This window comes from Chiloscyllium punctatum, chromosome 17 (genome assembly GCF_047496795.1).
Source record: "Chiloscyllium punctatum isolate Juve2018m chromosome 17, sChiPun1.3, whole genome shotgun sequence".
Lineage (NCBI taxonomy): Eukaryota > Metazoa > Chordata > Chondrichthyes > Orectolobiformes > Hemiscylliidae > Chiloscyllium > Chiloscyllium punctatum.
The window spans coordinates 73,852,696-73,866,806 of NC_092755.1; the positions used below are offsets into that span (position 1 = coordinate 73,852,696).

At 37.5% G+C, this 14,111-nt stretch overlaps 1 protein-coding gene across 1 annotated transcript; it reads right to left on the reverse strand.

Moving 5' to 3' along the window:
• Nucleotides 1-4,262: 4,262 nt before the first annotated feature.
• On the reverse strand, nt 4,263-13,990 carry LOC140487981 (calcium release-activated calcium channel protein 1-like). Its single transcript, XM_072587476.1, has 2 exons — nt 13,471-13,990; nt 4,263-5,112 (listed from the first exon to the last, which is right to left on the reverse strand). Exons 1-2 carry the CDS (start codon nt 13,582-13,584, stop codon nt 4,570-4,572), a joined length of 657 nt encoding a protein of 218 aa, XP_072443577.1. The 5' UTR covers nt 13,585-13,990; the 3' UTR covers nt 4,263-4,569.
• Between the last annotated feature and the right edge of the window lie 121 nt (nt 13,991-14,111).

A 14,111-nucleotide genomic window follows, 5' to 3' on the forward strand; every position in this document is an offset into this window, starting at 1 on the left:
ATCCTATACAAATTGAAAACAATTTTAGAGTTAGAATTGATTCTGACCCTCCAAAAGAGTAATCCACTCAGACCCAATCCCCTACTCTATTATCCTATGTTCACCCCTAACTAATGCACCTAACCTACACATCCCTGAACATTATGGGCAATATAGAATGGCGAATTCATCTAATCTGCGCATCTTTGGATCGTGGGAGGAAACCAGAGTACCCAGAGGAAATCCATGCAGACATGGGGAGAATGTGCAAACTCTCTTCCTCAGTTCAGGGACACATTTTTGCTGTTTCAAGTCTGTATACTGGTAGCAACTACAATGGACTGCCAGCCCATTCTCAAGAAAATTTTATCCATTTGGCAGAGGTTTGGCTTTGGTTTGAGGTTTTGCTGTGGGCTGACCTAAAGTCCTTCTGTTCAGGATATGTTCTGAGTGAGGCTATGCCTTCACTCAAGTGGTGTTCCCCAAGCTCAGTCCGCCTGGCGAGGGTGTTCACTTCTGTTAAAATAGCATGTAGCTCATCAGCTCCACTTGCTGCAGTTTCTAAATATCATGCCTGTTTGAAGTCTAGATGGGTTTCAGCTCATAGCCGTTTTTGCATTGTGGGATTAATGATGTGACAAACCAGATAGTCTCTCAGCATCTCACTTAAGGTTAAACCAAAAGTCACATGCCTCTGCCAGCCATTTTAACCGAATCAAAAATAACATCATGATGCCAGGACTCAAAAACAACAGTTGTGAGCAAATCTCTTCAAAAAGGTCACGTTTTTCCTCTTGTTGCCACTGAAATAACTCCACGAAGGCTGGTATCCTGTCACTACTTTTTATTTGTCAGAAACCTTTATTCCTTCTTATGTTGAAATATTTTTGGAATAATTATCTAATGATGGGATGGTTTATTGGGTTAAACATTTTATTTGGCGATGCTAGAAATTATCAATCCCTTCAGAATATTGAAGAATTTGAGTTATTCAGTTACAAGCAGCCACCAGAAATGGAAAAGTTGTTGTATATTTCAAAAAACCTAACAGTGACATATTTTGTGAAATAGGAATAGTTAGACTGACATTTTGCAGTAAAATCAAACAGTGACAGACAAGCCATTGTCACTGAGAAACATAAGGGAGAAAAGAGGAATTTGTTGATGGAGTGACAGGAAGGATGGGTACATAAATATACAAACATTGAGTTATTGAGTCAAGTGGCCTGTTGGTGTTGCAGGTCCTGTAAGATTTATGTAACATGAATAAGTAGCAAATGTAAAAAAGGCTGAGATATAAAATATTTTGGGAATAAATAACACAAAGTTAGTGGGTGTTATAACACTGCCTATCAGAGAACTCTGGTTCAACCTTATAGGTGGATACATTTTTGGCTTCATTTCTGTACTGTATACCCAGGCCATAAATCCAGAGTGTGCTATTCAATAAAAACTTCTACAAGTTGCAAAATATATAAATTTTAGTGCCAAACACTACTGATCTGAATCAGGTGCTAAACCAAGTGTTTATATGAATTTAAATATCTGCAATGTCAATTTTAATTAAGAAAAGCTTTACAGGAAACAATGTCATGTAGGCAGGAAGTATATGGCATCTGTTTTAAGTGAACTATGCTTTGAAATCTAAAACTGACTGAAAACTCTGTTCCGGTTACATTTCTATACTTGTTTTATAAATCAAATTTTTAAAGGAGGTATGTTTTTGCTCTTATAGATTACAAGACCAAAAACTAATAGAAGAATAAAAAGGTACAGATGAAAGGCAACTTAGTTACGTTCAACTCCAACTTTATAATGTGGTTATTTTCCTTCATTAAAAACAGGCCTGAATTTGGAACAATACTTTAATATGTTTTTCAAATATTCAGTAGCATGCTGCACTATAATCCACATTTCAGGCTGGGTCAGATAATTGATGTTTGATATTTTTGGTTGCTTTGTAATGGAGTCTTAAATTCTCAAATGCACTTTATCCATATTAGTACTGGCTAATTTTCTGAAGATTTTTGTGGCTCTCAACCACACAATATTGGAGGGTAATAAAGTTAATCTTTGTACCAAAATACTGTTTCTGCTACAAAGGAAGAGGGTGTGGAAGATACCAGTCAAGTTGTGACAGGCATATGCAGACAAATTAATTTGGAATTAAAAACCAATTGTTGAAAGTACTCCACTGGTCAAGCAGAATCCATACAAAGAAGAAAAAGAGGTCTGGTTTCAAACTGGCCATTTGTTAGAAGTAGAAGTTTTAAGCAAGTACACAGGCACAGAAATGGAGGGGGTAAGATGGTGGAAGCAAGCAGAAGGATCTCAATATTGATACAAGCCAAAAGGATATTGTAAAGGAGCATAGGAGAGAAATAAAAAAAAAGGTCATCTTGAAGAGGTATAAATAGGCAGAGCAAAAAGTAATCAGTAGCCACTGTCTGATGTTGTGATTTGAAATTTCTGAGGCTAATACTTATGTTGAGCTTCATTAGAAAAAATATAGGAGGCAGAGTTCACCAGGAGGGAATAAATATGACAAGACAATTGGAATCTCAATTTCAGAATTTCAACATTCACAGTACATTACTTTAAGTTCATCTTGATATTGATCTGTGAAATAGTTTTTCTCTTTCCCCTTCCTGGCTTTTTGGTAGCTTGGTCAAACATCAAAACTTGGTATTGTATTGACCTCTATTTAGGAGTATGAAGTAGTTTCTGATGCACATTTGACAGCAGTGGTATGACTCAAGTTGTCACCCAGTCTGACTCAAGTGTTGAAAATAGGAGACATGAGAGTACTTTTGAGTACTTCTAAGTAACCACCTGAAGTTTGAACTCTGTACAATTCCTAAAAGAGCACCTTTGTCACTGCATGAGACTTTGGAAGTGAGGCATGGTGAGCAGTGTAATTCAGGTCTGATTTAAAAAAAACATTATGGACAGAACTCACATGCCACTGCATTGAACATAACGAGTTCTTTCCTAAAAAGAAATCACCATGCTTTGGCTTGCTGCCAGAGACACACAATGCATCAACTATTTTCCCCAACTGAAATCAGTATAAAATTGAATTCAAAACTTGTAAATACTCTGATCTTAGTTATGAATGTGCACTAGAAATTATACAAAGTGACTACTTACCTAAGGTGATGTGCAAATGATTCCAGCTTTTGAGTATAGACATTTAAGAACTACAAAATAGCCAGAAGGCCGATTGACCACAATACTCCAAAATGGTTGTAAATCCTGTTCTTGGGAGCCCAATTACATTTCAAGTAGTTCCTCAAAACTGGTGTCATATCTAGAAACTACTAGTAGTTTCTTGATGAGAAAACTCGTTGGCAGCTAAATGAGTCTGCCCAGCATTGTTTAAAACACAAACAGAAAGCAGTGTTAAATTTATTACTTCGGATAGTTTTGGTGCAAAACATTCCAATCATTCCAGGGATTGTATTGTTTTTTTCAGCCCACAATCTGCAAACAAGATATCATCCTCTGAACAATGTGTATTGTGGATATCCCAAAAGGACTTTGAGACAGTTTCAATAGTAGGCATGTGGGATTTCAGTTATGTTAGAGACCTGGGCTCTTTTTCTTACAGCAAAATAGGTTAACAAAGATTAGTGGAGGTGTTCAAAATTATGAAGTTTGGTACAAATAGACAGGCTAATTATTACAAGAAGGTTAGGAAGAGTACACAGATTCATAACTGACAAAAGCTAGGACCAGAGGAAAATACTTTAAATAAATAAAGGCAGCAAATGAATCTGCATAGTCTGAAATCATGGTGGAAACAAATTCAATGTTAACTTTCAAAAGGAATTGCAAATGTACTTAAAAGGGAAGGTTTTCAGGTTATGGAGAAAAAAAAAAAGACAGAATGAATAACTTTTTCAAATACTCAACAATACAATGGATTGGGAGACCTTCTTCAGTACCATTTGGTTGAATGAAAAAAAGGTGCAGAAATAACAAGCACAATTAATAGCTTGGATGATAACATGAGGAGAAATCAACCAATGAGGGACAAAAAACATTCATTCAAGAGGCACTCAGTTGGGCAAGACAACTTGACAACAATTTTACTAATCAACTCGAATGAAAAGTCCTATCACAAAAGCACTCCCAACTAACTAGACTGTTAAGCGACAGCTAACTCTTAGCTACTGTCTAAGCACCACTAGTGTACAGCCTTTAGTTTAATTTAATTTCAATTAAATAGTGGAGAAGTAAAACCATGGATTAAGTCAGTTACCCTATTAAGACACACAATCCTGTGTAGAACACAATCTCTTTAATGATGAAAACTTAAACAATCCAATTAAATCCTGTACAAATCCAAAGTAAATACATGCACTTTGCCATTTTATGGCACCAATTTAATTTGAATTTAAAACTGGAGCAAAAATATCTGTACTGGTCATTGTCCCAAAATATCCAAAAGCATCCATCGAGTACGAATAGATAGTTATTGTTCTTTTTGTACTTCAGTTCAATCACTCCATGCACTGAGTGCTGTAAACTGTATTATACAAAAGCTATTTCCCCGTAGTTTACAGTCAGTCTTATCCAAAATGAGAACTAGTAGGGTGCAGTGTGCGTCTCTCCTCGGTCCAGCTGATCCTGCAGTTGTGCAAGTACATCCAGTTCTCTTTCAACTCTCTCTGTTTTGTGGCTTACTAGTGATCGATAGAAGTGAACTGCAAATATAATAAAAATTATTCCAAATGGTACCATAATAGTTGTGGATGTAATAGCTGCGGCTTGTCCAGATGTCATTGATGTTTTATTTGGTTCTTTTTTAACCACAGGATGATTTAATGGAAGAAATTTAACCCAACAGAGTAGTACAACCTCTGCAAGAAAAAGCAAGGTGCCAATGACTGTGGAGAAAGCCCATGCAAGTTCAATATGCCTGTGCATACGCTCGTGAGGCGACTCATGAACAGAATTGAGATTGTGAACGTTGCTTACAGCCTCTATGTGTGGGAGAATACAAGTACTTATCATGAGAGCAAACAGGTGTACTGCAACTAGCACAGTAGTGCAGGCACTAAAGGCTATCAGGAGACCTTGTGGATATATATCATGGCTTGTCTCAAGTTGCACCTCCACCATGGCTACCTAAAAAACAAAAAGAAAAATTGTTTCTAGAATTTACAAAACATTGTTGAGTTAATGCTTCATTTTTCACACCTAATGCATCTCACCCCCACCCTATCCTTCATTCTTGCTTCTGTTTTTCATTTCTCACAACATGCAAAACATTTCTCTCCCTTTTCTGGGGTACTACTTACAATCCGAAAAGGAATATTTTCTTTCCTCACCAAGTAACAGCAGTTAGCGCTATTCTAAGCGACCATGATACCCTGTTCAAGATCTGTTCCAAATTTTTTTTTTAAAAAAAAGAAGAATGTGCAATGGCAGCAGTTTGCAATTCTATGCGACAATTACATTTTAGCCGAAATGTCAATTCTGATATCAAATGTTTCTTTCCCCAACATTTAAAAATATAAACTGTCAACAAGGATCAGGATTAAAAGCCATGGCTAAGTTTTCCCCTTAGAGGGAGAGGGAGTGGTAAATTAATTTTTACATCCTTATTGTAGCCCTCAGCAAACTCAGCCTAGACCATAATTTTAACACAGCTGAACTTTACAAATATTTTTGATTTTGTAAGATCATTTTTCTTTAAAAAGAATTCCACAAAATGACAAACTGTACTCTTGTATAAATACAGGAAAAGATGTGGGTCAAGTGAGCCCCAGCTTGTTCTGTGCTGTCCATTTAGAGGTTAGTACATCTGCATCTTTGTTCCTGGTTCTTAATATCCTTACGAAGAGAGTAATGACTCAGTCACTAAAACAGATTAGATTATTTTATTATATATAGGACTTGTTAGTGCATCGTTTTCTGCTGCATTTCTCCACATTAAAAAGAGACTACATTAAATTTTCTTCATTAGAACTTCAAGCATATCATAGTCAAAGCAGCGAAAGATGCTGTCAAAATGTAAATAGCTTCTCTTTGCAAGCTTTCTGTTGACATTGTTCCAATGTCTATAGTTCGTCTTAAACCAAACCATTTCCTGATTAGTGAAGGAAATCGCTGCAGATATAACCACTAAGATTCAGCTGAAGGCACATCATGACTGCAACTCTAACATTTAACCAGTGAGAAACACAGTTAAAGTGCAAATCAAACTAACCTTCCAGTCAGTCAATGTAAAACTATTGAACCAATGATCTAAACATTTTTATTTGGTCAAATTGATTGATCAAGTTTTTAAATACAGTTGGTAGAAATTTGAGTCAATAGATGTGAAGCTGGAAGAGCACAGCACATCAGACAGTGGCAGGGGAGCAGGAAAGTTAACCTTTCAGGTTGAAACAGAGTATATTTTAGTTTTTATTAGTGCTTAAAATAAATGACCTTAGTTCAATTGATTTTCTTCCAGTATCAATCCATCTTAGGCATCTCACTTCTAAAAAGGTCAGAGAAAGCAAACAATGATCTGTATTGAGGTAGATGGTCTTTGTCACCACTTTAATGTGCTCAAATTGTAAACAGAAGTTAATTGTGAAACAAAGAACTGCTTTAGAATATTTGTCACTAGAAGGTTAATGGCTACCTATATATCTCGTGAATGACGAGTGAATCAAAATAAAGTCCAAGGTTATCAGTGTCAGATTAATGAGGCACTTTAGAACAACAAATGGAATATTCTACTTTAGTGGCTGTAAAACTCAGATTTTAAACTGAAACATTAATATCATTTTTGTCGAGGGCTTGTTTTAAAACAGTGATGGGTTGGTCATGGAGAGGGGGCACAAAGAAGCGAGGGAAGAGAAATATTTCTTTCTTATTCTTATGCAAAAAAAACCCCCTGAAACACCCAAATAAATTGTAACTTCAGAACAACACCCAAAATCTTATAGCATAAAAAAGGAAAAAAAAAGTGGACATTGAAACAGGAGGGGCACATGTTGCTCGTGATTCGTGGACATAAATGCAAAAACCAGGGAATAGATCATTTGAGAGAGAAAGGAGGAGTGAATTGCAGAGAGCATGGCATTTAGTGCAAGAATAATGAGCTGGAAGAGATGATAAATCTAAAATATAAAAATGTAACTTGGGTGCAGGGACCAGTACTTGAATGAAATTTGGAGGTAGAATGGAGCACGTCCCTGAGTCAAAATCTTGGAACACTTAAATGTATTGGGCTATAGCAGAAGAAGATGATTGTTCACCATCACATCAAAAGCAATTAAGGGTGGATAACAAATCCAACATTCATGTTCCAAGAAGAAATTAAAAAGTACTCAAATGGTTTGGGCTTGCAGATGGCAAAACTAGTCATACCAACAACCACAGCCATCTTCCTTTTTCTTGGCTAAAACTCCAATCTCCCCTTCTAAACAGGCTTCCACCCTACCCACCTTATACTCCCATTTAGTTCTGTAATTCCCTGTTTCCATTGAACTTGTTGCAATTGAACCAATTCTGTTTGCATTCTTCAGCATTCAATAAATTAATCATTCTTCACCATCATGATTGTTGACAACACAACCTTGTTTTGGACCTTCAACAATGCTCTACTTGCTCCAAAAATCTTCGTTAACTCACAATAATGTGAGTCTCCAGCTTTGTGGAAAGTTCTGGAACTGTCCATGCCTTACAATGGAGTCCTTCCACCTCAGCAAGGAGTATCTCCTAACCAACATTTACCTCATCTTCTCATTGTCATGTTGCAGCTGTACAGTACATTAGTATGCAGTATTCCAATCGTGGCCTTACCATTTTGGTTGCTCTTCTATAGGAAGGATATTGTTAAACTTGAGAGGGTGAGAAAAAATTTACAAGTACGTTGCCCAGTCTGGAAGGGAGAGGTTGAATAGACTGGAGCTTTTTTTCCCCCTGCAGCGATGGAGATGGAGGGATGACCTAACAGAGGTTTATAAAATCATGAGGAGCATGGATAGGATGAGTAGCCAAGGTCTTTTTTCTTAGAGTGATGGTGTCCCAAAGTAGAGGGCATAGGTTTAAGGTAAGAGGGAAAAGACTTAATTGGACCAAAGGAGCAACTTTTTCCACTTGGAGAATGCTGGATAAATATATGAATTGGAAGGGCTGACAGGGACATGGACCAGGTGCTGGCAAATGGGACTAGGTCAGATTGGGATGTCTGGTTGGTGCGGACGAATTGTTTCTGTGCTGTATGACTATGACTACATTTAGATGGTCTTGCCAATTTCTACTTTTATCACTCAACCTTGACCTTACTTATTAAATTTCAGAAGTTTAACTTCTGAAATACTTCTTAACCTTCCAATGTGCACAAATTACACCATACTGAGATCATCAAGGTCTATTTTCTCAACTAGTTAAAAGTTACACATCCCTATATTCCTTGTATCCAGATCTTCATTTTTACTTCAAGTTCCTCCAGCTCTCCTTTTAAACAGTTAGAAATTGTGAAATCTAACTCCACCCCCCCCATTTCTGTCCTACCCCTACTCCCCCCCCCCCCCCATTTCTGTCCTACCCCTACTCCTCCCCCCCCCAAAAAAAACAAAAATCAAATCAACTCAACAATTTATACCACACCAAAAACATTTTCCCTGACAGAGCACTATATGAAATGAAAGCTGCTTGTAGGATTTTCCATTATGATGTACTTAAGGCTTCCAATAATCAAAACCAAATTTCTGAATTATTGCTTTTACAAAGACCACTCCTAATGCAGTTTTAACCATGTTTGGCTTTATGAAACCTTGCTGGAAGTTTACATTAATGAAATATGTTTTGTGGTTTAGAAATTGGTAACCATGGGAGATTAAGGCTCAATCCTAATTGGTTTCACATCAAACGGTCATCGATAAATGCTTGCACTATGAGGTACATCCAAATGGATAAAAAAATACAAATACTACCTTCCTAGTATATTTTTCTCCTCGCATACTACATACATTTTCACTTCTGGAAAATGTTTTGTTTTACAAATTGCACAAATTTTCCTTCACTTGTGATAATTTGCAACATTTCCCTTTTTTCCCCCAGTTGCAATCACCAGAGACCAATAAGCAGTAGTGACACTGGTTTCATTTTGAATACAAAATCACAAAACTGCAGAATAAGTGGCACCAAGTCCATACTAAACAACTCGCAGCAACCCCAAAAGAAATACTATGGGGGGGTGGGGGGGTGCTCTAGGCTACTTTCTCAAATCGATTTTTGAAAAAGTAATTTTTTTTTAAACAAAATTAAATATTAAAAATTTATATAGGCAAAGTTTGAATATGTACCACTAGGGGCTGCTGGCTTCAAAAGGTTAATTCTAGTCAAAAGGCAAACATGATTGGCTTTGTCCTCCAATCACAACAAACCCCTCCCAATGTTGCATGAACTACCTGGTCAATTATTCTTGTTCTTTGAAAGAGCTGTCCAAAAAACAAAAATTTGGCTGGCGGAAGCCGTGGTTCATCCAAAAAAAAAATCATTTGACAAGACGCCTGATAAAGTTATCAATAGGGTCAAGAGAGATGATGTAGAAGTAGAACCCAATATTATCAGAATATTTGTGAAAGCTGACCTGTCAGGCTAATGATGTCACAAAGAGATCTTGTGAAAAGGAGGAGGGGAGGGGGTGGAATTACATGTAGACAAACAGGAGCCTGGAAGAACACAGTAAGCCAGGCAGCATCTGGAAGTGGAGAAGTCAATGTTTTGGATATTAGCTCTTTTTCAAGACTATCTTCACATCTTTGGAAGCTGTGACACCAAATGAAGACTAACCAACGGTGAAGAATAATTGGAGAGTTGGAGGATCATGTCAAAGTGTGTCATGATTGTAGATTAATAAAACATTCTTTGTGACTGTGGTACAATACAAACTCTTAAGGGACTACATAATTTCTTGCTGGATTATAAACTGAAATGGATGTTTGACCCTAAGTAACTAAAATACCAGTAAAAAGAAGCCATGATTTGGAGGTGGCGGTGTTGCACCAGGGTGTGCAAAGTTAAAAATCACAACACGAGGTTGTAGTGCAACAGGTTTATTTGGAAGCATTAGCATTTGTAGCACTGCTCCTTCATCAGGTAGCTGTGGAGCAGGACTGTAAAACACAGAATTTACAGCAAAAGTTTAGTGTCACGCAACTGAAGTGATATATTGAGTAAACCTAGACTGCTGGTAAGTCTTCTATCTTTGAGTGGTTGCAGAGTTTGGTTCGTTAATATGTAAATCCCAGAACTTCTTTTATCTCGAATGTGTCTTTACTTAAGGTTTTATAAAAAGGTGGTGACATTTCAGCTCAGAAAATGCATTAAAGGTGTGAGTTTAGAGTTTGTCTGTTTCCCAATCTTGAGTCAGACTGGTTTTAATTCGAAAGATTAGATTAGATTCCCTACAGTGTGGAATCAGGCCCTTCAGCCCAACAAGTTCACACCAATCTTCTGAAGAGTACCCCCCCCCCCCAAAACTTATTTTCCAATATTTATCCCTGACTAATGCACCTAACACTATGGCAATTTAGCATAGCCAATTCACCTGACCTGCACATCTTTTGGATTGTGGGAGGAAAGCAGAGCACCCAGAGGAAGCCCCTGCAGACAGGAGGAGAAGAATGTGCATGCTCCACACAATCAATCGCCCGAGGCAGGAATTGAACCTGGGTCCCTGACGCTGAGAGACAGCAGTGCTAACCACTGAGCCACTGTGCTGTCTTACAAAGTGGAATTTATAAAATATTACATGGATTGACTGCCTGCAGATTGTGCACTTTATAAGCAAAATAGAATGTATCTGCAAATAATTCTGCAAAAGCAAATTCACCCCATAGACTTGTCTGTGTGTGCATGCATGAGACAGAGAGAGACTGCATGGGAGTGCGTGTGAGAGGGAGTGTATGTTTGCATGTGTGCATGCTTGGGAAAGTCTGTGTGAGTGTGATGGAGATTTTTTTTGAAAACCAATATCAACAGTGGATAGCTGATGGTGGTTTTGAAACATATGGATAGTTTTTTTAAAAAAGGAGCTATTTAAAACATGTTGACCACAATGAGGATAGAAAGGATGGGTGGATGATCAACAATTTAGTTCAAGATAATTCAGAGATTGAGCTCATGTCATCCACAAGGAGAACAAGGGGTGATGGAAGAGAAAGCAGCGAGATGAGGGTTCTGGGAACACAGCAAAAACAGTTGGAGATGATCTCAACCTTAGTTCCAGAGGTTCACAAGTGGAAGGACAGAAGCGAATGATTAATTAACTGTTAAGAAAATCCTGAAGTTATCTTTACATCCATCTTGGAGTGATGGATGATTTTGGCAGAATGTGATTTATAAATATGCGAAATGGTCCAGACAATCATCAGGTGGTCAGTTATTTTGCTCCTGAGCCAGAAAGCTGTGGTGTTAAGTACCCACAGCAGAAATCCCTGCATAAAATTCAAGGTTTACACTCCAACCTATAATTGCTGGTTGCGATGTTGTTGGACAAATAAACTGAAACAAAAACCAACAGACCTGCAGATGCTGTAAATCAGAAACAAAAACAGAAAATGCTGGAAAAGCTCAGCAGATGTGACAGAATCTGCAGAGAGAAATGAGTGTTACTGCTTTGGGTCGAGTGACTGTTCTTGAAGCTCTGTCTCCTTTGGAGGTCAGGCTAGAAGATTTGTGGCTTTTTTAAAAAATAAAACGATAGAGTGTTATTCCCTGGTCAATATATACCTAAATGGAAATCTGCTGCATTTTCTAAAGTACAAACTTGGTAGAATCTCAAAAAGTACACCATTGTCATAAAGCATCTGACTGGCATTCTGAGGTCAGGAAAAAGTATTACACAAACATTTTTTCTTCCTAGGGATTCTCTGGGAGAAACAACTTTCCTGATTCCACCGTGAATATTTTTCACGTTTTTAATCAAATATTGAATTTCATTCTAAACTGGATTAATATTCAAAGCGGAATATCCAAACATTAAGCAAAATTGGATAAAACTTGAAATTAGTATCAACTTCAGCATGCTACTTTTCCCAGTTGGTGTAGGGGTCATATATCTTCTCTGCATACCACTGAGCATCGACAACTTAAGAGTACCCTAGTCACCAGACACATAAATAAGTTGCATAGTTAGAATGGAACAGGAGAAGAGAAAGATACCACAGATGATGTATAGAAGTTATTTCTCACAAGGCTGCTGTAAAAGTATTTGTTCTTTATTATAAAACTTCTCTAATTACATGAAGTTTTAAGATTATGAAAATTTGATTATATTACTGATATGAACATTTGCATGATATTTTCATTGAATTTTTGACTCTTATTTCAGTACAAGACACTTCAAAATTGGAAGACCTTGTCGTTACTAATTGTATTGATCATTTGGATGAACCAAATGAACAGTTAGTACCTTATAAATATTTTTATGGAGAATGAGCACCACATGAAAGCACGTAGTAAACCTGCAAACTTCTTTGTAAGAGACAAGAAACAGTCAGTTTTCTCCGCTATCTAGCGACCCAGTATATATAGTGCACAAAACTGCTAATTACAAATAAATCAATTAACAAATGAATTAGTTTGTCAGTGTATACAATTTAACATTCTCCAATGGAACAGCAAAATTACTGCTAAATTAAGTTAAAATCTTTTAAGTCTAAAATATGTGATAAATTGCCTTACATAATTAATTGCTGATATGCAGATAAAATTTAGACAAAAAAAACTCAATTCTTTCCTTCAATCAATTAAGATTTAAATAATATTACGTCTTCTCATCATTACGAATAATCGAGAGGCAGAATCAACAATTGAAAATCGAACACATGGTTTTTTTAAAGTACATTTTGTATTTTGCCGTAAAAACAGGTTCTTATACAAGTGGAACTCTGCTGCATTACTGCGGGGTATTTTTCTCTGAGGTAAGGAACGTGAGAAGATTTGCAAAAAGGTCGATTTTAGGATATATTTCAGTCTGGTGTCATTTCAAGAAAAAAATATTGCTTACATAATTTTTTAAGTTGAAAAATAAATTTTGTTAAACTAAAAATAATTTGCATTCTCAAAAGCCCTAATTCATTCAGTACCATTTGTTAGCAATTACTTGCTTACATTTGGCTTTGGTATTGTACGACGAACAAATTATAGATCATTGCACCGACCATTGTACCGCAGAAACATGGACACTTCGTGCGGAAATAAGCGACTGACTTCACTGCTCACAAACCATGTGTGACAATGTCAATTTGTAACATTATTCGTGGTGCGTCTGTCGCTATTTATAACCAGTCAATCTGTAAAACATACTTAACTAAACCACGATTACTCTTCTTCCAATTTGTACTTGGTTACTCATTAAAAATCGGCTTTAAAAAGTGGCACAGGAAATATAATGTTCACCATAGCACGAGGTTTAGATGGTATAGATTTGTCACAAAGCAACACTCAATTCTATCTGCGTCTACAAAAACTTACCATAGCGAAACCCGACAATAAAGCGGACGTTCTGCTGGAGGCTTTGAGTTTGGCTCTGCTCAGATAGAGCTTTCTCCAGGACAAAGCCTGCATCGAGTGCTCGTTCAAACTCATCTATTAAAAACTCCTCCACCTTTCCCGTATTTCGACTCAGTCACTAACCCTGAGCGATAAAAAGTCCCAGCTTTGAACAGCGGTCTCCCAGGTGACGACTGTCGCACGGTGTTCTTGCCCTCTCCTTAAAGCGCAAACGTTTCCTCCATAGTTTAAACAAAATAAGGTTCCTTTGTTACAAATTGCACTCGCAGAACTGGATACGTCGCAGTTTTGCTTGCTGAGTCCACACACGGTTTACGATCGCACGATATGCCCGCACTCATGAAACAAAAAAAAGCACACAAGTAGCAGCATGTAGAATCAAGAGAGTAGATCCGAATGCACCTATTAAAGGGTAACGACCTCTTCCATACTGCTACACTCCTGCTCGCTGGCTTGTGGCTATTATCCGCAAGCCCAACCCCGTCCGCCGCGCCTGTCAATCATCGCTCTCTGGGGTGACGTTCTATTCTCCGCCGCGCCTGTCAATCATTGTACCCCTCCCCCCCACCTCCTCTGAATCACCACCCACGCGATCCGGGTGA

Bases quoted from the DNA above. Each gene is read 5' to 3' on its own strand.
- LOC140487981 (XM_072587476.1), bottom strand. From the start codon at position 13,584: ATGAGTTTGAACGAGCACTCGATGCAGGCTTTGTCCTGGAGAAAGCTC. The intron at 5,113-13,470 runs GTAAGTTTTTGT...TTTGTTTTTTAG, and splicing joins TATTGTCGGGTTTCGCTATG to GTAGCCATGGTGGAGGTGCA.